General features: G+C 43.9%; 1 protein-coding gene across 1 annotated transcript in view; it reads left to right on the top strand.

The window, feature by feature from the left end:
• The first annotated feature begins 513 nt into the window (after positions 1-513).
• Positions 514-26,037, top strand: part of LOC137542456 (serine/threonine-protein kinase 17A-like) — an 80,038-nt gene continuing 54,514 nt past the window's right edge. The window contains exon 1 of the mRNA XM_068264368.1: positions 514-935. Coding sequence (XP_068120469.1) covers positions 838-935 — 98 coding nt within the window. The 5' untranslated portion in view covers positions 514-837. The remainder of the gene's footprint in view (positions 936-26,037) is intronic.

The raw sequence follows: 26,037 nt of genomic DNA, 5'->3' as shown, positions 1-26,037 counted from the left end.
GGAGGGGGGCGGGGGGTCGGGCTCGGGCCGCCCAGCAGTATAATAAAAAAAAAAGACCTGTCAGGCAGCTGCGGGCCCCCTGTGACGTAGGGCTGCCGCGGAACCCCATAGCATCGCTATGGCTGCTATCCACCTTTGCTACGCCTCTGCGTGGTGTTAAACCCCCCCTAGTGACCAGGCCATTTTTTAGGCCACTGCAGTTTTAAGGGCTTGCTTCAGGGCCGCACCACTCGGCACACAAGCCACTTTATAATACAATACATTATTATTTTTTCTAAATTTTCTTTGTGATTGCACCACTTGGCAAAACATTTTAGTAAGGAGGCTTTTAAATGTCTGTCAGCCCCACACTTCTAGTTCTGGTTCGCCATGAGCTTGCTGAGCAATCATGTCAATGCCAAAACATTTTGCTGCAATTTGCAAGCCGTCCAGCAGAGGCGCGCTAAGCTTGTTGTGGATTGGCTGTGGCTCGGCCCGTTCAGTAGCTCAGCCCCGTCTAGCAGCGGAGGACGAGGTAAGATTCAGCCGTCACCGCAGCTCAGACGCTCTGTATTGAGAAGAAGCAGCTGTGGGAAAGGAAGCGCTACTCATCCTCAGCGTATACAGGACATTATACAGTACAGCGTGCAGATCTCCGTGCTCTGCGCTGCATGGTATTCCCGGTGACTCTGCACTGCTGTATCTTCAATGTGAATTCTCCAGATCGGATCTGATTGTCAGCAGGCAGCGCTTTCTTCACTTTTCTTCTATTATTACAGAAGTTTGGGCTTTTGCTGGAACACTTTGCCAGTTTTTCATACAGCTATTTTTCTATACCTTGGACTATATTACGCAGACATGATGGATAGAGGCTGCCTGGTCACGCAAACCCAGACTGTCCTCAGGACGGACCCCTTCGCTGATAACTACAGAGTGGTGGGCAAAGAGCTGGGCAGGTAAGAGACCCCCTCAGGATGGGAGGCGTATTGGTGTGAATGGGAGCTGCAGCAACCAAAATGAATATGAGCTCAACTTTTATGTGATGTATTAACAATATAATATACTATATATATGCATTTTGTATTCTTTTTATTATTGTGCAGGTTGTGACCCTAGTGCTACAGGGTAGCAATGCCAGCCACTTGCTGTCTCAGATTGCACTGTATGTATGTATGTATGCACTGCATGACCGTGGTCAAGACTTCAGATGACAGTGGTCGTTCAAAGGAAACCTGTAATGCCATAAAAAAAAGTGGTTCACTCACCTGGGGCTTCTGCCACCCCCCTGCAGCCGTCCTGTGCCGACGCCGGTACGCAACGATCCTCCTGTCCCCTGCCACAGCTAGGCTTCGTTTCTGCTGACTTGCAAGCCGACAGCGGCGCCGTTGCCCTGGTCGCGCTCTCCGTCGTAGGGGGCTCGGCAGAAGCCCCAGGTAAGCGTAACTTTTTTTTTTTTTAAATGACATTACAGGTTTCCTTTAGGGTGCACATTAATAATACAATTTTAGCGAACGATCAACCTTCCGATCCAATAATTGCGATAGGAAGCAATCAGTTTTGGGAGGGGGAGGGAGCAGGAGCGTAGCAATAGGGGGTGCAGAGGTAGCGACCGAATCGGGGCCCTTGGGCCAGAGGGGCCCCGAAGGGCCCTCCCTTAACTACAGAATTAGCTCTCTATTGGTCCTATGCTCATAATAATGACTTCTGTAGATACTTTGAATAGTGGTAATCATTAACAAACTGTTCCCCATCCTCTTCTTGCACCTCTGACACTGTAGCTGCCATTGGCAGATTTTGGTGCGCCGTATAAATTGATATGTATAGAGTGCTTGGGGGGCCCCATTGTAAAACTTGCATCGGGGCCCACAGCTCCTTAGCTACGCCACTGGGAGGGAGGGATAAATGGCATTAGATATAACCAATCTGATCAATTCGAGTAGAATCTATCTGTAAAATGGATTGATGAAATTATTGATAAACTGATCGTTTGATGTTAATTGACACCATCAACACTATACAATCTGATTGATCAGAGGGTCGAATATTCGCTGAATCGTTACTGGGCACCTGTACAGACTGGGCAGAGTTTTGTCTTTGTTTTGTCATAGCCTGGCTACGCTCAGAGAGATTTTCTCAGCTGATCGCTACTGTTTTCCCTGAGACAGCCTGGTAGAGCTAGTCGTACGCTGTCCCACCTACTTCCTCCAAAGCGACTATCTGGAAGCTCAGCTGTATAGGGCAAGAAGTTTTAAATCAGGATGATACCATTTATTGGCTAACTACAAATGAATAAGAATAAACAAGCTTTCGGCCTTGCAGCCTTCGTCAGGTTTATATCCTGTTAGTTTGCAAGCTGGTGGTACAGACAGCTTATATACATGCAACATCAAAAGGAAAAACAGATATTTTTTTCAAGCATAAATACATCATTAAGATGCCTTAATACAAACAGACCATCTAAATGGGGTAAGATAAGGATCCTTGTTTACTTTATTGCTCCCAGACCTGGTATTAGGATTGACCCAGAGGTATCGTAAATTCTTAGTTCACAAGTTCTGCTAGGGTGGCTGAGACAGTTCATATATCATCCATCTCATACCAATATAGAAAGTTGTTGTCCTTATTCAGACCCTTCTGCACAGCTTTGAAACAATTTATAAATTTTGTTTCTGCTATTAATCGGTCATTTGACGTTTTGAAGCCGCCCTTCAGGGCAGTGACACGAAGATCATCCATGCTGTGTCCGTTGGACCGAAAGTGTGTAGCAACTGGGAGTCCAGATTTGGTATCATTAATAGTGTGCCTGTGTCCATTCATACGTTTGCGCAGAGTTTGTCCAGTTTCTCCCACGTACATAACATTGGGGCATTTAGCACACATGATCAGATATACCAGATTGGTGGACCCACAAGAAAATTTACCTTGTACTCTGTACTCCTGTTGTGAACCTGGTATCGTTACCCTGTCAGTGGAGTAAATGTGTCTGCAGGTCCCACATATTTTTTGTCGGCAGGGTGATGTTCCGTTTTGTTGAGGCCTATTCAAAGAGCTCCTGACAATCATCTGTTTTAGATTGTGTGGTTGCCGATATGACAAGAGTGGAGGTTTAGGGAATATCGTTCTCAGTCTGTGATCCTTGTGTAAAATGGGATGAAGTTCCTTAGCAATCCTCCTTAAGATTTCCAGGTGTGGGTTGTAGGTGACAACCAAAGGGACACGTTCCTCTTTCTGGTTTTGCTTATATTTCAGGAGTTCAGTCCTGGGGATGTTGCTGGCTTTCCTGATTTGGGCCTCAGCCATGGGAGGACTGTAACCTTGTTTAATAAAAGTGTTCTTAAGGTGATCCAGGTGCTTGTCTCTGTCCATCCTGTCAGAACAAATCCGGTTGTACCTTATAGCTTGGCTGTAAATTATAGAGTTCTTAATGTGCTTGGGATGAAAACTGTCATATCTTAGGTATGTGGGACGGTCTGTAGGTTTGCGATACACAGAGCAGTAACCCGGAAATTTGGGCATTTCGGCAAGCCAAGTGTATAGCTTCATTGTCCCGTAACCATTTCAGATCCTGATAGGAATTCATATTCACCATCAGGGTAATGTCACACCACAGCTACAGGAGTCTTCAGCTAATTTCCACGCATGACGTTATCACTTAGCTGAGATGGGTGGTTGGCAGTGGTGGCATCATCATCTGTCAGCTGGTCCCAGCCCATTTGGTTGAAAGTATAGTAAACGAGCCTTGCTTTCATCTTTAGAGTAGTATATGCAGGACTCTGATCCAGAAGATCTGCTGTTATATACTCATGTTCATTACTTTAGAATACGCTGTATTGCTGATAACTGGTGTTCCAGTGAAAGCTTTCTCTTTTAGCTTTAGATTGGGTACCGTAGAGTTCTAGGCTTTGTCTGATATTTTTTGATGTGTAGCTCAAACAGAATGATGTCCATGTGATTATTTATGTAGCGCTGGTACTATGATCTGATTGTGTAGCTAAGCTATGTGGAAGTGGTAAAATCAGCCAAACACTGGCCAATGATAATTGTATGTGTGTATGGACCCTTAAGCCTGGTACACACCTTCAGTTTTGAAAGGCCAATGATTGGCCAATTTTACCTCCTCCACGTAGTATGATGGTCAACAGATATTGAATACTTTGAGATTGTGTAGGTACACTCTCATACTACAAGAAGGTGGTAAAATTGGTCAGTGTTTGGCCAATCATAATTGAAAGTGTGTACCAGGCTATAGGGTCTGTTCACAGAGCATTGGACCACTAGATATGCACAATGAAGCCATACTTTCCTATGGGCTTGTTCACACATGTTCGCTTTCACTGACCTGCACAATTTGCACAGACAGTAGATGTGTAGATGTATTATCCAATAGAATGCCACACCTTACCACTCCACCTTACAGCGGACACTGCAACGTACCTCGAGTGGCACAAGGCTTACTGTACCAGCTGGATACGCTACTTCTTTGGCTGTATCCATTGTAGAGTGAACCATTAAGCTAGATTTGTGTTGGTTGACGGTCAACTGGAAATGTTTTTTTTGCAAAGTCTGGTGGGGGTACAGGTGGCCCCTGTTGCCACTGACAACATAGTAAGTAGTCTGACATGACAGGCCTCTATTGGTCCTCTGTTGTAGTTGGCTCTTCTTGCTTGTCCTGCCTCTCTCCATAGAACAGAGCAGGCAGTGTGTGTACTAAGCATGTTCCCTGTATGATCTCCTTGAGAGATGTGCGTATACTAACCAGAACAAACACTACTGATTCAGTAATAAACACACAGGTTTATACCTGTTCCACAGAGATATTTTAAAACGTAACTTTTAATGGATTTAAAAATCGTTAATCCTGTCCCCATAATGTAACTGGTAGAGGGGAAGGAAATTCCCAGAGCCCTGTGAGTGAGGCTGTGGAGAGCTTCACATCGTAGGTAACCCCTCTTTACACAGACTGTTTCTTATCTAAACACACATCACCCCACCAGCCTTTGGCTGTCATAAGAGCCGTGAGGCTATGACCCACTTGCTGTTTATTATTTTCCATGTGTAATGTATTTATAATGTCTGTATAGCACTTTTGAGCACTCTAGCACTTTGTTATAGTACCCCTAATGAAGCCCCTATATTTTACAGGTTGAAACATGTTGGATTGGATGGTGGGGTGATGTGTGTTTACATAAATACAGTCTGGGTAAACCTACATGTGCGGATCTATATAGCCTCACAAGCCTCTGAATTTCCTTCCCCTCTCCCAGTTACATTATGGGAACAATTTTACAGGCTTAACGATTTTAAAATGATTAATTAAAAGTGACGTTTTAAAGAGACTCTGTAACAAAATTTTCAGCCTTATTTCTTCTATGCTACAAGTTCCTATACGTGTTCTAATGTGCACTAGCTTACTGCAGCCTTTTATAGTTGCACTGTGTATGTAATATATCTAATCTTCTCGTGTGTGTGTGCTTTGTTTATTAGTCACAGACAGGGTCTCTGCTCTCAATTTCAGCTTGTCTGAGGGGGGAGGGAGCTGCCCTTGCTGAGAAACTGTGGGAATCCACAGAACTGTGGGAAACTGTCAGCGCTGCGTAATATGTTGGCGCTTTATAAATACAACAAATAAATAAATAAATAAATAAATAAATCCCTGACTGGAGTGCAGATAATTCACTATGTAATAAATACTTGTAGTATACGGTAATATATATATATATATATACATACATACATACAGTATATAGTTAATTGGCTTTCCCCCTAAATTGGCCCTAGACTGCAACACATACACTACACATACATAGACATAGGACTATGTTAGGGAATTAGATTGTGAGCTCCGCTGAGGGACAGTTAGTGACAAGACGATATACTCTGTACAGCGCTGCGGAAGATGTTGGCGCTATATAAATACTTAAATATATATATATATATATATATATATAACACACACACATTCATAACTTTCTGGTTAGCGGCCAAGTTTTTTTGTTTTGTAAACACTGCCTAAAACTGGCTAAAACTTAAAAGCCAGGATTGCGGCGGGGAGCGGCAGAAACGGCAAAGAGGGATCCAGGAGATCACAGTGACTCGATTTATGTTTTTTTATTGTTCAAATCGGACAGTACAGATTCTCTTTAAGATATCTCTGTGGGAAGGGTATAAAACTGTGTATTTATTAGAGATGTATGTATGTATGAATGTGAGTGACATGAGTTGTCTGAATACCTGGAATTTTTCCTGGAATTCTGGAATAATTAGCAGCTGTGGCCATAAACGCTGCTGGACAAGGCACTTCAAGCATAATTCTGCCTTGAATGAGAACTGCTGTCCCTCTCGCCAGCTGTGTGGGGGGAACAATCAGCTTCCAGAAGCCATGCATGCAGAGTATTTGGCTGTGGTCTCCATCTCCAGCAGTGGTGTGACAGGAAGAGAGGACCACATTCATCTCCATGCCCAGGCAGCACAGCAGTGAGCCTGCCTAATAATAGCAGTACGGCATGCCATTAGGCTTGTGTGAACTCACCGTCGGGGTGATGTCAGTCAGGAGCTCTTGCTGGTATGCCTGCTATCCTGTTGCACGAGAGATGAGATGAGGAGGCATTTATTTACTTTGACACTGAGACGATGCCGAGTAGATGAGCTCACTGGGCAATTTCCAGAAGGTGATTGTCCGTTAAAACAATCACTGGTATGAAAAACTCTCATGTGACATCACCCTTAGATGGGCTTTAGGACAGTGTTAGAATGTATTTTAGGCAGCTTGTTTATCCATGGCTGCTATGTAAGGCTTGTAGGCATCATGAAGCTATTTGGTGGTGACCACATAGATGTGAGGTGCCCTTCCTGCCTTCCAAGGACAGTTCCAGGTTCTCAGGATTTTACCCAAAAACATTTGCCCCAGAAATGCTCTTGATGTTCATTTTTGACCATGAATTTTGGTTACCTGGAGTCGGAGTCTGTGGTTTCACAAACCCGGTTATTGGAGTCGGATGATTTTTGTACCGACTCCACAGCCCTGGTTGAAATGCATCTGCTCCGTACTCCAAGCATTAGAAGCGGACACTACACTGAAGCCAGTAGGAGATAATGTACAGGAAGGGATAGCGTAGTGTTGGGTAGGGGAGGGTAAGTGTTAGAAGTAGGTAGAGGGAGAGTTAGTGTGAGAGGTAGGTTAGGTAAAGTGATAGTACAATATCAGTAGTATTGCCAATACTCTACTAGTGGCTTCACCCGGCGTCCAAATTTCCTGGCACCCTTTTCCCATGTATGCCCTGTGGGAAGCTGAAATTGGCCACCCACATTGCTGCAGTCTCCGCTAATCTCATAATTAGTCACTAGGATGGACCCTGCCTGATTATCTGCTGTTTACTGCAAAAACGATCTATAAAATGAGATATCAGAGGAAAAAGTGTGTGAGCAGAGCACAGAGTAAACAAGATCTTGATGGCAGGTAATATACTGTAAGCAGAGCAATGTTTTTTGGTGGCTGAAGCTTTACAAAAGCAGACCTAGCGCTAGGTGCTGCATACTGTACTCATTTCTGGTCAGACATCTGAAATGAATCAGATTGTTAGGCTATGCTGTGCTGAACTCATTGCTACTCCCTCACTGGTATTTTGATCGGGACGTTTTACTATGGACTGGCATGACTGATCGTGTATAAAGAGCGCTGTGTAGTCAGGATATATATTCTGCATGATTAGCCATGATTCACAAGGTCTGTTCCAAAATATTGTACAGTAGAATAATCCCTAGTCGAATCTTACCGGAATCTATCTGATGTGTGCCACACACTAGGAACAGATTTCCAATAGATTTCAGAATGAAGTTGTGATGATCCGCTCAGCTGGCTGCACAGGCAGACAGCTGTTTGTCCATTCCTCTAGTCTGTGGGCTGCAGGTCTCTGGAACAGAGACCTGTCCTTCCATTGCAAGTTTCTGGTCTGTTCGCTTGCTGGGGAATTTGCATACATTCGTTATGCAAATCCCCTACCTGCCTTCTTTGATGACTGGCACTATAAGAGCTTTATGTTTCCCAGAAGGCTTTGCTGGTCATTTCCTTTCCATGGTCTGTTCCTGATGGACACTGCTGGAGTGTCAGCCATTGCTATCTAGTATAGTTAATTCCTGGGGGTTGCTTTAGGCTCCCCTTCTAGCCCAGTCAGGTTGTATTATCTGCATTGCCTGTTCTGTCTTGTCTTGCCTGTTGCCATTGTCCTGCCCCAAAGGTGGTCGACAGGAAATGGTTCTGATCTCTGTTCTTGGAGTATAGCTGGTGCAGCGGTTGCTACCAGCTATCTCTTTTGTTCTGTCTCCTGGGATCGCGCTAGCTACTTTTCGCTAGCGCTGGGGATCCTTCTGTTCTGTCTTCTGGGATCGCGCTAGCTACTTTTCGCTAGCGCTGGGGATCCTTCTGTTCTGCTACTCTGTACCTGGATCGCGCTAGCCACTTTTCGCTAGTGCTGTGGATCCTATCTCTCGCTTGTCCCTGTTTTCGTGTGTCTGTCTTGTCTGCTACGGTTGCTGGAGGCTCGGTGAGGTAACCGTTAAGCAAGCGCTCGCGTCCTCTGTTTCATGTCTGTCTGTCGATGGTTAGTTAGGCGTGCTTGTCTCTATTGTGCTTATCACGTGGAGACCGCGCATAACCGCGTGCACTGTTGCGAATGAGTGCGGTGTTCGCGGTTAGCTAGCGTTTGTTATTTTCCGTATCTCCTTATTGTATTATTTGCTGTGCCTTTGCTACCCTCGTATTCTATTCTGATCTGCCTTGTGTCACGTCTGGCGATCGCACCTCTCGCGATCGCGTTCCTATTTCATATCTGCTGTTGTGTGTGTGCGCGGTCGCGGGGTGGCGATTGGATTGGCGCACACACATACAACCTGTCCCTTTGCTCAATCTCATTCGCAATCGCCTCACTTGCGATTGCGTTCTGCGCTTCGTACAATTCCTGTCTGGCACTTGTGGAGGTACAGAGGATTGGTTCCTCTGCACTCCCCAGCGCCATCTGCCGACAGGAATTTCCCTCTACAGGTGCGCAGCACCTTTTGCTGGGTGCCTGCAAATATACGCTTGTGGAGGATTTCCGCCGTGTCAGCGCACGCTGATCGCGGAGAAAGTTCCACAATCGTTACAGAAGTTTATTGGAAATCTATTGAAAATCGATCTAAATGCATTATTGCACTATTGGATACAATGCAATTCTATGAGCCATCGATCTGCTGGCAGCAGCAGACCGACCTAGATTTTCCATTCTGTCAGATCAAATCGATCGAAATCAGCCACAAATCAATCGCTTGGCTGATTTGCAAGGCTCGATGGCTGAAATCGACCAGTGTATGGGCCCCTTTAGGTCATACCCAAGTGGTATCACATCACCAATTATTCTATTGGTTCATGTGAACAGGATCTGGGACCTGGCAGACACTCAGATTTTCTAAAGGGGCCTATACACTGGTTAATTTCAGCCACTGATCGATCAATTCAATAGAATTGATCGATCAGAAATCGATTCTATCAAATTCCCCATTCGATCGATTTGTGGCCAATTTCGATGGATTTGATCTATCTGACAGGATTGGAAAATCTAGGTCGATCTGCTGCTGGCAGCAGATCGATGGCCCATAGAGTTGCATTGGATCTAATGGTCCAATAATGCATTTAGATCGATTTCCAATAGATTTAATCCTGAAATCTATTGGAAATCTGTTCCTAGTGTGTGGCACACATCAGATGGATTACTGTGAGATTCGACCTGACAGGCATCTGCCAGAAATCTATCTGATGGTCGAATCTGCTGCAAATTTATAAGTGTATGGCCACCTTTAGATTTCATGCTGGAATGGGATTGAAAATCTGCGTGGAGTGTGTGAAGGCAATTGAGTAGATAGATCCTCTCTGATCAGATAATGATTGGAGATGGATCGATCTGCTGGCTATATCAACCAGTGTATGGCCATCTTTACAGCATACATCATAAGATACACTCATTATACTGTCTGTCAATCTGTTGCTAGCCACATACTTATAGATTGCCACTCAATGTGGCCAAACGATTGATCCCTCTATGATCGGAATCTGATCTGAGAAGGATAAATTTCTACCACAAACAGCACGTCAATTTCTAATAGATTTCTACAGGAATTATATTGAAAATGTACAGAATCTCACCATTAAACTGTTCAAAGTGCTATAACTCTGCTCTTTCCTGCCCAGTCGACTGAGATTTTCTGTCCTGTCCAATCAGTAGTTTCGATCAATTGGACATGCTGGGGCAATAGATTTCTGGCAGATTTGATCAGAGTGATTAACTGGGCAGCTGTTGTCCAATGTCAGTGAGTTTCGTATCACATAGCAATGCTGTTCAGTTCTGCTGGACTACATGCAACACAAACTGGTTGGGCGTCTGGCTTGGAATTATGTCTAATATTCAGGTCACACAAACAATTACATCAGTGTTCCAGGTCCCTTTCCTGTATGTACTGTATTCATTCATAATGGGGCAATGGAAAGCATTCACAAGCAGTTGGTGTGTTGTAGAACTTAACGTGCCCATACATCTAGCGACTTGGTGGCCAATCGACCATCTGATTCGATAATTCTTATCGAATTGGATGCAAATCAGTGCCGCCAAGTGCATGCCCAATCGACGATACGACCAATTTTGGCCTGAGTATGTTGATCGGACATGCGGCAAGATGTCGGACCTTCGTGATCAGTCGGGTGCACGGTGGTAACCGGGGGGGGGGGGGAGGGGGGGAGCGCACCCCAGGGCTGCCCCCCCCCCCTCCCCATGCCCAGTGCACTATAAGGCCAATTCTGGATCGATTCCAGCATTAAGTTGATTGGGAATTGGCCTGTGGTGTATGAGCAGCCGACAGATTTCTCTCTAATCAGATTCGATTAGAGAGAGATTTGTCTCTTGGTCGAATCTGACCATCTTCGCTAGATGTATGGCCACCTTTACTATTTTACAGAAAAGGTTAATTCCTATCTGGACAAGAGAATTCTCTCAGATGGGGACACAGACAGCAACAAAACCCCTCTCCTCAGAATACAAAACGAACATCATTTCTTTTCCAGATACACCTGCCTCAATGGAATGGAAAGCCCAACCCATTAAACGGTGTCTGTACAGGTCACGGGTAACCCATGTGACTATTCCGCGGTCTGACCATGATTGGCTGGAAGCCAGACATGTTATGTCTATGAGTCCCTTTTATATATATATATAATTGTCAAATACCCGCTGTGTGGGTTTCCCAACAGATCATTAGAAGTCATTATAACATGTTTGCTTAAGCACTCTGCCCAATTCTACCCTTTGTTGAAATGGGTTAAGATAATAGCAACACTCTTTTCCCAGGCATTCTTTTGGGACTTCACTTGAAACAGATGTACGTTCGAGGATTCCTCTACAGAAATTCCTTGCCTCAATGCCGGAACATCTTCCGTAATTGAGACGTGTGCAGATAAAGCCTCTCATTATCCTTAGTGATTCTGTGCATTTATTTTGAAGCTCAAGATGACTTGCGTGGTCTTCCAGTTCTTAGCGCCCCCCCCTTGTGTTACTATACAAAGTGGTACCTGCAGGCCATACAGCAGATGTGGGAATCGGTATCTTGTGGGCTAAGTGATGACAGCAAATGGTTCATGGAGATCAGTAGAAGTGGCTGCAGAAAACTTGGAGCTTGCTGAATACTTAGTGCTGTCGAAGCTGAGGGTGGTCACAGAATGCACGCCAAGCAGACGCTAGACACCTTTGCTGTGTGATCGAGATAGCATGGTGTGGAGAGTTTTTGTTCCTAATCAACAAAATACAGTATCTTGTTTACTAATAACCAGCTTGAATTACATGAGCAATCTGTAATTAAGTGATAGAGCAAACAAGTATGCGTATGATTGATTACCATCTAAGTATAACTGACATGACCTGAAAGAAAAGTCAGATACTCACCAAAAGCTTTGGATCCCATAGAGTACAGGTGTCAAACTCCAGTCCTCGAAGGTCATATCCATACCAGTGTTTAGGATGGATTGAAAAACAGAAATGTGTCCTACTTGACGAACCACACCTTTCCTCATTCAGTCCCATCAATTAATTTAAGCTGTGCCAAAAATGTGTGAGGACCTTGGCCCTTGAGGACTGAAGTTGTACATCCCTGTAATAGAGCCTTCCTGGTCCTCTCTCAGTGCCCTCAGTCCACCTCCTGGTTGAATATCTACCAGCTGGTCGAATACAACTTCGGGGGTCCTCGGTAGGCATTAGAAGCACTTGTGTCCCTTCATTAGCTGTTGTCAAATAATAAATCCATCTGTGCCTTCTTCTTTGCAAATGAACAGTAGGGTGATGCATTGCAGGCAGAAGCCACGCCCACGTAACCTGAAACTGACTCTGTAGCCAGTGCTTCTGGTCATGTTATCCAAATTTCAAGACATTGGGGTAATGAGGATATTAGAAGACAATGGGCCTGATTCACAAAGCGGTGCAAACTGTTTAGCACGGGTGTGCTAAACAGTTAGCACGTGAAGTGCATTTCGCAGACTTTTGCGCGCGCAAAGTGCCACGATTTGCGCGATCGCGGACTTCTGAGCGTGCAATTTGCCACGAATCGCTGCACTTTGCGCGCGCAAAAGTCCGCGAAATGCACTTCACATGCTAACTGTTTAGCACACCCGTGCTAAACAGTTTGCACCGCTTTGTGAATCAGGCCAAATATGAGTTTTTATTGTTGTTAAATTTCCTGTCCCGTGGACTAGCAGTATAGCTACAAAGCTCAGTGTAAGTCAGAGATGCAGGAAGTAACGGGGAAATCTCTCCAAAGGAGACACAGATGGCAATTTTTCAACTATGGTGCATTTCCAGAGTTTTAGAAAATAGCAAGACTGCAACGGAATGCAGAGCAGACAGAGCTGTATGAGCAGATCAGAGCCTATGGCTCTAGAAGTTTGCACTGCAAGAAGTCCCTTGTGGGCGCAAGATTCTACACAGATAAAAAACAAGCTCTTCCATTGAGAACCTACACAGGATTGGATGAGAGGTTGTGTGAGGAGTGGAGTTGATCATTAGAAAGCTTTTATGTTTGCTTTATTGATCTGGAAGCTATTTAGAAATCCTTTAACTAGAAGTAAATGTAAACAACAGTTATGGCTTGCATCCCCCGGTAAGGCAAATGTTGTGGTAACAATTATACGTTATGCGTGTTTCCTCGTGGAACAGACGAGTAGGAAGTATGAGTTATTATTATGTGGTGTGCTTACATCTTCCAGCGATACTTTATTATAAACAATCCACTTGTGTGTGTCTGAAGTTTTCTACATGGAAGATATACCAGGGCTTAGCTGACTCCCTCATGATTGTGCAGACTGCATAGTATCTGTACTAGAGATTACTACTTCTGCATTATATAATATTGTGATTGTCGCGACCACCAATTCGTGATGTGATTTCCATAGGTTTGGCAGTAAAAGTTTCAAAACCGCTTGGTACATCGAAAAACCATTTTGCATCAATCCTATGCTAATGCTGATTACAAAATGCTGCAGGCGCTGCCTTTGGGATTTCGGGAAATAGCAATGGCTACTGTGGGATAAACTTTATTGATTTTAATTGACCTAGCATTAGAAAACAGCGCTGAACAATAATGTCCAGAATGGCAAAAGACCATACACAGTCCCAAACCTTGTCTCAAGCCATCTTGGGTATACAGGTACTCTCCACCGATGACAACAAGAGGATACCACCACCACACCCGATGTGATCAAACTCACCAGATGGGATGGTCTATAGACAGGTCTAGTCACGCTTTGGGATGTTTATGGCCTTCTCCCACCACATTGGCATGGGTGATGATCAATTCACAAAACGCCCAGATTCCTCTTTACAGTAATACAGAATGACTGGTACACCCTTTCCTCAATATGCAGCATAAAACCTCAGGAGTAAGCTTTTCATAATGTAAAAAGAACCACTTTATTACAATTTATAAAACGGTGCACTCAAATGTCCACATTAATTAAAAGCGCATAGAGTGTTTAGACGGGCTCTCCCCCTTGGCTCTGTCCCTCCACTTATGTGTATGACCGGTGCATTCACAATCCACATTCCACATGTAAGGATAGTCCAGATACCGCTATGGATGCTGCATGTTCTTTACTTGCTCCCAGTTCCGCATCTACGCTCCACCCAGAGTTTGATTGCATCGGGTGTGGTGATGGTATCCTCTTGTTGTTTGTGGAAACTACCTGTGTACCCAAGATTGCTTCAGACAAGGATTGGGACTGTGTATGGACTTTAGCCATTCTGGCTTTTATTGTGCAGCGCTACCTTCTAAAACTATATTTAGTTTGCCTTTGTTTATGAGGGAGGGGCTCCAGTGTGACACCGAACAAGATAAATGGAATTATTTGAGCAGTGCATAGCTGATCAGTGCTGATTTTTCTACCACTTAGTATTTCATTAACCTGACACGTTTGGAATCACTGGCAATTCTCGAAACACTGCTGAAAGCTCTATAGTGGGCCCCAGGCCTAAAGGTGTGTACACACACATTATTTCCTCTCAGTTAGTGGCACCACCAGGATGGAAATCAGTTCAGCAGGTGATACTGCAGGGCCCGTGTTGGTAGGCAACAGCTGAGCTACACAATCCTTGTCTATGCAGAGTCGAGGACAGCGTCGGGAGCAACAAATCGGTTTCTAGCAGGCAGGGTGAGGTAGGAAACAATGGACTCAGCAGCCACTAAAAATGTCTAATCTAACAGGAAGCAGCCGCTAAGAAGGTCTCCTCCCACAGGAAGCAGCCACTAAGGAGGTTTCCTCACAGGAAGCAGCCACTAATGTGGTCTCCTCTCACAGGAAGCAGCCACTAAGGAGGTTTCTTTTCACAGGAAGCAGCCGCTAAGAAGGCCTTTCCTCGCAGGAAGCAGCCACTAAGGAGGTTTCCTCTTACAAGAAGCAGGCAATAAAGGAAGTAGGGCTTAATGTCCATCATTAGTGACACCACTGTACACCTTTTTGTCGTATATACTTTTACTTTATATTCGTTGCTCAAAATGTTGCTGCTACCCCTGTGCAACAAGCAATGTGACCTGGTTACCTACATGTGATGGCTTATCTAATAATTGATGGATGGCTGCCTTTGATTTCGTTTGCTTCAGGGTTGTATAATAAGAGCAGCTTTGTTTGGGTATGCGGTTCTTGCTTCTCTATTGAAAGCCTTGCTTATCCGTCACTAGGAAGACCAGTGCAAACCTGTTAAGGCCAACTAGTATAAAGGCCTGGTGTATAACAACACCATCTTTGTAGCAATAAACAAACATGAATGCTGTTTGCTTACTTGAAAGGCTTGAATCAGGAAAAGATATCATTTTTCGTAAGAAAAAGTCTGTTTTGTTCATATTCGAATTGACCACCCACCCTGGTATAATTCGTATCTGGTTGCTAGGCAAGCATTTACCCAGTGTATCTAAGTAAAGATAATTAAAGGAAATTACCTGGTGTGCCAGTTTCCAGTGTGGTGAGCTAGTCAGAATCTGGAACCGACAATCGATTTACCAGTAGCTGATACATTTACATCTTCGTAATGGGGCTTTTAGGACCATTGTAGTCCCTTACACACTCCAATGAGTTCTGGGTCACCATGAGCTTGCTGGTTAGTCTGTGCCTCTCGGATTCACAAGCCCTACTCCATAGAGCCAAATTAATCCATGTCATGCACTGATGAGGATCAAAGAATCCGAAACAGTCTTTATGCATGCTGGATTATTATGGCTCTGTACAAATTAACAAGCTGACACATCATTGCATTCCAGCGGTTCTGGAGGTGTGTTTAGCTTCTAAGGGTACAATGGTTAATTTGCATATATTCAGCAGTGTTGCTCTGGGAGACATCTCAAGCTCACTCCAACCTGAATTATCGCAAATTATTTCTGTTTTAGGAAAGCAAACTTTTGTTTTATTTACTAGTTGGTGTTTGATTGCCATTCCAGATTCTGATTAGCCCCTGCACATTTCTGTCTCTTGTTTGGAAGCTTACATACCGGTACATATCATATTGGTAGCTGAGCATTAGTGGATACATACTGGAATATGCAGTGCTTTACTGAGTGCAGTGGAGAATTCACATCCGTTATTACTGTGCCTCACAGATGATGGTGCCTACATCAGTCTTGAGCCATTTTCACCGAAGGAAGGTAACTGTCCCAAAGTGAAGCGCCCAACACAAACAGAGAAAACCTAGCAACCCAATACAGATAGCGATCTGTATGAAATTTGAGCCTGGCATTGCAGTGTTGCAAGCTAATGCTGGGAATACACGGCTTGATTTTGAGCCATTAAGATGGCTCAATAGATAATTTCCGACATGTCCGATCTCCCGCCTGATCATTTCGCTGCTCGATTCCGGATTGAAGTGAATGGAAAACGATAAGAAAAACTAGCGGAAGATAAGAGAATTGACTGCGGATTCGAGGGGCATATTGATGGAGCGGGAGAATAGAGTGGCAAAATCCACCCGTGTATTCCCAGAATAAGAGTGCTAACCCACTTAGCCTAAAGGTGGCCACACTCGATACAATAAAATAATCCGATTTTATGGCAATTCGATAAAAAAAGGTTGGATTTCCCGAAAAAATCAAAAGCTTTTTTTTTTTTTTTTATTCAAGCAAGAAATCTGATCGGATTTCCCATTTTTATTTGATAAAAGTTGATTGGGAACGGTGCATTTTTCTTATCAATTTTTATGAAAATTGAATGGTGTGTGGTAGGGTTTCAATTTACTAGTATAATTTTCTAAGCGTTTCCAAGCATTTTTATCATAATTGAGGAAAATTTGAACATATGTGTGTGTGGTACATCTTTTCAATTCAAGAATTGTAATCAATTTTTCTGACTGATTGTAACATTTCATAAATTTGACCAATGTACCACACACATATGTTCAGTTTTTCCCCAGTTATAAAAAAAATGATTGAAAGCTAAGAAAAAATTGGTTGGATCTGAATGTCAAGTAATTACAATCTACCACACATAAAAATTGACCAGACAAATCCAACTTTCCCGATCTTCTTTTATCACATTAAAATGGGAACTTTCTTTTTTTTTTTTTTTTTTTGTGAAAGCCGTTAGTTTTTATTGAATTGCTGTAAAATTGGATCATTTTATTGTATGGTGTGTGGCCACCTTTTGAGCAGGGTTCAAATCCCTGTGTAAACCATTAAGGAGTCTCTGGGCAAGGCATTCTAAAGCTCCTGGTCGCCTGTGGAGAGCTCCCTAAGTAGCTGCATCCTTGATGCGATGTAAGTGTTATATGTCTTGTCTTGAAGTAATGCATTGCTATTTTTCTGTTTGCAGTAGCTTACAGTGCATAACTAGGCTGTACTGGGGCCCTGGCAATGAGTGATAGAAAGCAAAGGGGTTAATCACATATATCATATGTCACTCACAACACCGCGCTATTTCTCATGCACACAGCCACTTAATGATTAACACCAACCTGACAAATTCATACGCAGGCTATAATTGCAGAACTTAGACATGTTAAACATTGGCTGCCCAGCCAGGCGACCTCACAATGTGGTTCAAATGGTCATATACAGAGAGGAAGTGTATTCATACAAATACATGAAACTTGGAATGGTTAAGCATGTCTCTGTGTTTTAGGCATCAGTGCACGAGAAGCTACGGTAATGAGAACCACAATGCTTTTTTGTAGGTACTTTGTGCCTGATGTAGTAAACTTCTTTTGTTCCTGTTTTATCGTATTTTTTTGTAGCATTTACTGTAACTAATGCTTCTTTACCTCATGACTCACTAACATTAAAGAGAACCTGAACTGAAAATAAAAAGTCAAAATAACCATACACAGGTCATACTTACCTCCTGTGTAGTCTACTCCTCAATCTCTTTCTCCTCTCCTACGTCCAATTTTTCCACTGTGATCAATGGCATTCTCTGTCCTCCATTTTTAAAATGGTAATTATCCCATAAGAGCTTCCTGGTCAGCACACTGTTAAACTGTAATATCACCCACTTGAGCCATAGGGAAACATGGACATTACCTTGTACATTCAGTTGTAACTGACAGCGGCTGATATATAACTGACAGCAACTGGTATATTTCAGTTCTGAGTCTGACAAAATGTTGTCAGAACTGGAAGGGATCACTGTAAGAAGAAAATGGTGAGCTTCTGAGAGGAACTGACGGTGAGGTAAGCATGTAATATTTATTTGCAGCTACCTTATGAGTTTATTTTAAATAATTTTACTCGCTTCAGGTTCCCTTTAAGCATCCATGTAATACGTTTGCATAAATAAATGCCAAATTAAATGCATTATTAACTCATGCAAAAATGTTCATAAATTATCTCATTCAATGTGCCATATTATTATTATTATTTATTTTACTATTATTTATATAGTGTCAACCTCTTCCGAAGTGCTGTACAATGTATAAAAACATACAATAATGGGGAGCATGAGCACTTCAACATACAGTACAATCAGGACAACTAGGGATACAAGTACAGATACACTCAAGCGATGTGTAGTTTAAAAAACATCAGTATTGATGGATGATCATTTGAGAAAATGCACAAAAACAGTAAACACAAGGGAGATGTCTTTGCTCTGGCGAGCTTACAATCTGGAGGGTAGTGGGGGGGGGGGGGGGGGGGGGTATTGACACTAGGGGAGTAGACAACACGGTTAGCAGATGAGGTAGTGAGCTTTAAATTATACCTATAACAAATTATAGGCTTGAACAGGTGTGTCTTGAGGGTACGTTTGAAAATTTCCAGGCTTGTAGCACGACAGACAGGCTGTGGGAGAGAGTTCTAAATAAGAGGTGACGTTCGTGAGAAGTCCTGGATGCGAGAGGAAGAGGAGGTGACCAAGCTGGACAAGAGGGTTTCTTGGGAGGAGTGAAAGTTCCAGGATGGATGATATCTGGAGATGAATAAGGAAATGTATGGAGGGGATAGCCTATGTAGAGCTTACAAAGATAGTTTTAGGAGTTTGAACTGGATCATTGGGTGATTTAGGCCATATCCTAATAACTTTTCTCCTGAGTTTTCTGCATGGAGTTACTTTCAAACCTACTAATAAAATGCAAGAAAATACTCAAAATAAGTATATTACTTTTTTTTTAACATACTTTTTGGTACTTTGCTATCTCCTGGGAGAAAACTCAGGAGAAAAAGTTTATTGCATATGTTTTCGACAGCTTTTCAGCCATCCTCAGGGCTGATGAATAGAATGCTTCAGGCAAACATTTATTGGTAAGACACAGTGGGGCAATGCACCTGTTATGTAAAATATGCATTTGTTCAACTCAGATTTTGTTATTTGCTTACATTAAAGGGACCTCAAGCTGAGAGGGGTATGGAGGCTGCCATATTTATTTCCTTTTAAACAATACCAGCTGCCTGGCAGTCCTGCTGATCCTCTGCTTCTAATACTTTTAGCAATAGACCCTAAACAAGCATGCAGCAGATCAGGTATTCTGCCTAAAGCCTCATCTACACGCGTAGATGAGGCTCCGATCCGGCGGCTCGATTAGCCGCCGGATCGACTCTTCCGCGTCCCCGCTCGCCGGCGCGAGCGCCGGATTCGATACCCGCTCGTCCCCGCGCCGCTTATCTTCCGCTCGATTCCCTGCCATTGTCCCCTCGCGGGGAACGAGCAGGGAATCGGCGGTAGCAAGATCCGACCTGTCGGATCTTAAGCCACATCGCCGCCTCATCCACGCGTGTAGATGAGGCTTTAGGTTTTCTTGGATTAGTCACATGTTTAGTTCCAGGGTTTTGACTCCATACACTACTTATGCCATAAGATCAACAGAGCTGCCAGGCAACTGGCATTGTTTACAATGAAATAAGGTACTTACGTATTATCCCATCTGGAAAGTTTGGCAGCTTTTTGTTAAAGTTCTGTTTGATCCCCTAGCCAGATCTAATCATTTTTGTAAAGCTGAAAGTCCCTGCTTTCCTTTGCACTGGGTCAATGCGATGCCCCATTCCCAAGTTATGGGGGTTTGGGGGACGGGTGTCTCCTGCACTTTGCTGCAGAGAGCACAGTGGAATTGAGTCTCCTGCCTATGCCAGTAAGACAGAGAGGAGACGAGGGTGCATAGCTGTGCTGCTCCTTCATCTGTAATGAGAGACCCAGGGCACTTGACATAAGTTTTGAAGACACAGATTTATGCAGCGAAGGAGGAAGACCTACCGGGGGTGCTGCTTATCATGTCGTGTTAATCCCGTACTTCTGTAATTGCACTTTCTGCAGCCAAGTTCAGGGGACCCCCCTCGTTCAAAATACCTTAACTTATGAACTGAGCATCATACCGACTTGGGACCCATTGCAACAGAAAGCCGTGACTTTTCAGCTTTCCAAAAATGGTCAGATCTTCCTGGGAGAGCAAACACAACTTTAATAAAAAGCTGCCACACTTTCCAGACGGAATAATATGTAAGTACCGGAAATAAATATGGCAGCCTCCATATCCCTCTCACTTTGGGCTGCCTTTACCTAAACAAGAAGAAAAACCAGTATGGAGCTTTCTTACGTAGCAGTGCTAGACTCTGTGTGCCAGCAATGGGGAGGTGACTTGCAAAAGGGGGTGTAGCAATGCCTCCCCAACTGGCAAAACACTGTGCCACTCTTGGAGGGTAGGGGATCTGCTCAGACACTACTTGGCACTGTGCCACTCTTGGTGGGTACGGGATCTGCTCAGGCACCACTTGGCCCTGTGACACGTGGTCAGTATTGGGGAGGGGGTTAAAGGTGCCACGGCAAGGACATGACAATGAAGTGATTTAATATGCATCTCCACCCCAACTCATGTTTTCCTGGGTCTTTAGCAGCCAGAGGCTAGTGTAGCTGTGCGAGGCACCACATTGCTTTTCTCCTGTTGTGCTCAGCACCTAGCATGTTCAGCAGTTTGGAGAGGCTTTGGTCTGTGATTATCTGACTCATGCAGCCTCATTAGATAATGAGCAGTGCTGACTCTTATGGCACCAGCTCACATGTAAGAGAAGACATGTTTTACATAATGAAACAGGCATGAATGAAGGCTTCTTAAGCTTATAGCAGCTTTACATAACTTTGCCTTTATTGTATTTTATATTTTGCATAGAGAAAGTCTACCTTTCATGTTTGAAAAACAGCTCCTTAGTATCAAAGTGGAACTGAAGTCAAAACCTTCTGCAAATAGCCCAAATCCAATACTTTTTAATTTCCCTTTGCTCCCCATCCCTCAAACACCCAAGCCATAGTAGTAATGGATTTTCTAAATAAACACTAGCTTTTTATTATATCTATCACCTGCAATTTTTGTGATGGTCACTGAGCTTTTCTATTTCACCATATATCCAAGATACTTCCAGGACCTCTGCTCCCCCCCCCCCTCCACTCAGGGCTGTGCTGAAGGAAGAGAATACTTCAGGCCACACCCCCTCCCATAGTTCCCTGTTGGGTACTGTGTTCAGGGACACACCCCTGCCCTAGGGCCGCGCAGAAGGAGTGTACTGGCGAGTGAGTGAGCGCAGAAGGATGGTACTTCAGGCCACACCACCTCCCATAGTGCCTTTTTGGGAACTGTGGTCATGGACACACCTTTCCCTAGGAATGTACAGAAGGAAGAGAATGGTATTTCAGGTTACACCCCTTTCCATAGTGTTCTTTTGGTTGCGGTGGTCTGGGACACACCCCTCCCCTAGGAATGCCAAATGGAAGAGAATGGTACATCGGGCCACACTACCTCCCACCTCTGTTGAGTGCTGTGGTCTGTTACACACCCCTCCATTAGGGCTGTGCAGAGGGAAGAGAATGATACTAAAGGCCACACCCCCTCCAATAGTGTTTTGTTGGGTTCCGTGGTCTGGGACACACCCCTACCTAGGGATGTGCAGAAGGAAGAGAGTGATATTTCAGGTCACACCCCCCACCCATAATGCTCTGTTGGGTGCTGTAGTCTGGGACATACCCCTGGGGTAGTTAGATCCAGCAAGCATTAATAAAGCAAAATTGTCTGGTAGTTTGCTGTTTGTAGCCATTTTGTTTACATGTCTCTCACTTCATGTCAACCCAAAAGCTCCCAGATGAGTATTGCAAGAATCTGATTGGTATGTGCGCCTCCCACCTCCCCCTTACTTCTGACACGCTTATATTTCTTTTCTCCACTTCTCTTTTGATTATATCGGTAAGTGATTGTGAAATCTTTATCGTGAAAGAACTGGTTGACAACATTTAGGCTACAAACACAAAGCTGATGAGTTGACAGGACAGTAATTATCCCTTTGGCAAACGTTGTATAACCTAAGATGAAGTGAGACTTGAGTTATATAACAGTATATCATCCATTACTAACAGAACTGGAATTGACTCAGAGTTGCTAGATATTTCTTTAAGGGCTGGTGGTGAAATCATCTGACAGGCTGATGACTGTGTACTGAGTGATCGACACCTGGAAAAGATAAACTGATTTCAATATATTGGGTTAATTGTGCAGTATTTTCACTGCTTTGCTTCTTTGTGACCCCTCTGGTGGCCTCAGACCCTCTCTTAGCTGAACACTTAAAGAGAACCAGAGATGAAGCACCCTCATGTATTTTACCATATATATCAATGGGAACATGACAGTAAACACCTGTCTTTGTTTCATTGTTCTCAGCTAAATCTGCCTGTATCAGCCCTTATCAGGGCTGATAACAGGCAGATTTAGCAGAGAAGAATGAAACGGAGAGCAGGGTCGGTGTTTACTGTCATGTTCCCATTGATATTTATGGTAAAATACATATTGCAAAGAACGACGTACCCAACGGACCTCCAGACCATGTCCCCTGTGCCCGTGTGCAGTGTTTTAAGTTCTACCCTGTCTGCCAGAGCGATTCCTTGTCTCCTCTGCTGTCACTGCCTTGTCCACCTTCACCAGGATAGTCTGTAACATTTGGCAGTTGCGTGACGTCACACGCGCCTGGTGCCACGTAGTGCAGGCTATTGTGGAAATAGCCGACATGGCAGCTTCAACCAGGAATTGCACCAGCAGGCAGGTGAGATTTTAAGGCACACCGGCACTGGGTGACATTTTTAAATTTGGAGGGCGGCTAGGCACGCGGAAGCATGGTCAGATTGGTACTTTCCAGCACCTAAGGCCCACTGTCACCAATTGCCCTGCCTCTTCCTTACAGCATAGATCAAAGAAGCAGTGCATGTTCTTTCCTCTCACACTCCCTGTAAATTTGTGCCCCTGCCCTGATGTGCACAGCAGCCCATAGTGTTCTGGGCATACATACTTCAGAAATGACCATTGTGTATGAGCAGCACTTGTCAAGGGGAGATGAGAGCAGTGAGGGATGATTTATTTTGACATGTGACCTCTTATCTCTGCTGCCCTTCTGGTTTTACCACCCAAGGCCTTCACAGAACACCGGCCCTGCACGAAGGAGATGTCCCTAGGACGATTTCATGCTGAAATCTACCAGAAATCGGTTTGCGGTGTATAGGCAGGCAACAGATCTTTCTGATCATTTTCGGTTTGAGACAGATCTCTCATGGTCGACCTGCCCATACATTGACTGATGTATGGGCAACTTAAGGAATCAAACAGGGATCAGTGAGGGTCATGTGACCTCGCTGCTGAACGGTAAAACTACAGTATTCACACTGGTTTTTTTTAATGCATCAGAGGTGTTATTTAGGGATGAGGCCATCTATTGTGGTAAAAAATCTGAGAAGGGCTTTGAGCTGATCTTGTTAACAGGTACAGCTATAACAAAGAAAAAAGCGTGAAACAGGCTATAGAGTCCTTTCTATATAAGCTTGAGAAATGCTCAGTGTGATTCTTGCTCCATGTTTACCCTTCCCATAACATGAGAAGAGGACTTCCTCTTTCAAGGTCTCTGCGGTTTTGCTGGAGCCACAATGAATTTATGAGTGCAGCACACAATGGGGGGAATGTGACCGGCTGTCTGAGAATGCCAGCATGGGACCTAAGCCGGGTCAGGTGCTCTCGTAGTACCTTCAGATTTCCAGCTATACATTACAGCAGAAATTAAATCCTGGCTTGTTTATACCAGAGAAGCGAGTGATCAGATTGAAATTCCAAGCAGCCTGCCGAGGTCAGGAGAGAATGATTACTTGACCCATCTCCTTGTTTACGATTAGGAAAGCTGTCCTGTTGCTTCCTCTGGGGGCTAGGTTGGCCTAGGTATGTCCTGATTCAAAACTTTACACACTAATCCTCAGGGCAATTATGAGTGAATGGATAATGGTGAATACGGTCTAATTGATGTGTAATCCAGTCTTATATCCTGTGGTCTACACATAGGCTTGAAAAAACAATGTTTACCTTTTGTGATTTGCTTAGGTAACTTAAGTAAACCTCAAAGCACATCCACAAACTTTAACTAAATGTGTTAACTGCAGAGTATCACAAGAGCTGAGGCTTAAGCAATGTACATGAGAGTTTTGCTGTGAACTAGGACACCATATTGCTTGAACTTGAGTTGCTACCATATTGATTGACTTGAAGTTGAAAAGGGCATATTATGGCCATATCAACGTGCTTTAATGTTCGGGGGAACCCAAACTATTTTAGGAGTCCATTGCAGATAGATGTAAGGGGACACCAGGAGACCCAGCAGACCTATGAGGGAATCAGGTGAGGTGGGCTGTGCCTCCAGACTATAGGTGATCAATACAGCAGTTAGAGTAGAAAGAATCCGGGCACCAGACCACAGGTTCCAGAGCAGCGTCACCTTTAATATATCCTCAGAAAAATGACAGATGGGCTATAGCCACTTCCTCAGAGGCAAAAGACGCATCTAATGTGTCTTTTGCCTCTCACGAAGTGGGTATAACCCGTGAAACGGCTGTGTTAGGCTACACTCCTAATTTTTCTGAGGATGTGGTCTGGTGTCTGGATTCTTTCTACTCCAATTGCTGCATTTTAGGAATCCAGTAAGTGACTGACCTTACTGACATCATGCCAAAGACTTGGAAATACAGTGACCGCCTTGCACCACTTTACATTTTAATCGACATATAACACTGATCAGTGCACAGGCACAGCCAGGCAATCGTCAGTACTGCACTTCCTGGTAGGGTGAGGGAACTCTGATTACCGATGTGCGGTACAGACAGAAAAATGTGAGCATAGCCAAATACACCCATACATGAAGTCAACTTTATGTAAGATATAAATGCTGGCATACTTGCACAGTTGGGTATGCACTAACATAATTCAACAAAACACAATTAACTAATATAACAGAAACTTGTATAAAAACAGTCCCATAAGAACACCTCATGAAATAGAATGGTGATTCAGGTGATATGCATATCTGCTTTACAAACTTATATCCCCATTAAAAGTTATCCACTCAGAAATATTCAGATTCAAAAAGACCTTGAGAAAAGGGGCTCTTCAATCTTATGGTGGGATTCCATTCCCTGCTCTCTGTGCCCCTTGGTATCAGTGAGGCCGTGTTTACATCTAAAATCGCAAACACAAGCGTTTTGCGATTTTGTGTGCAATTTTTTTCTTTAGTGCCTCCTGGCACTCCACTGCGCTGCATTTTTTTTTAAAACCGTTTTTTTTTTAAATTCACTCCCTGATGCAAGTCAGGAAGTAAACTCTTTGGCCCGGAAAATAATAAATACAATGTATTTATTCTTAAAAACGCGAACGCAATCGCTGTACAAAGCGATTATGTGAACTCTCTCATACGAAATCATTGAACAAGCGTTTTAGGACGATTTTGAAAATCGCCTGCGCTGGAAAAAATGCAGAATACGCCCTAGATGTGAACGAGCCCTCACTCTGTATCTTGGAGTAATGCCGTCCTCACCTGAGATATTTTCTGTATGAGTGCGACATAAACATGCACTCTCAAATTAGCTGTCTATGCAGGACGGGGACTGGGGAGGGTTGAGGAAGAGACCTCCTCATGCCCAGTGGTAGAATATACTGTATTACAGCGAAGCACATGATGGATGTGGACTGTTAACCCACATTCTGCAAATCATTACTCTGATCCGGCATGTGACTGGTCTGT

The sequence above is a fragment of the Hyperolius riggenbachi genome, chromosome 12 (genome assembly GCF_040937935.1).
Source record: "Hyperolius riggenbachi isolate aHypRig1 chromosome 12, aHypRig1.pri, whole genome shotgun sequence".
Classification (NCBI taxonomy): Eukaryota; Metazoa; Chordata; class Amphibia; order Anura; family Hyperoliidae; genus Hyperolius; species Hyperolius riggenbachi.
Note: the sequence above shows the minus strand (reverse complement) of the source record. Positions and strands in the feature narration are given on the sequence as shown.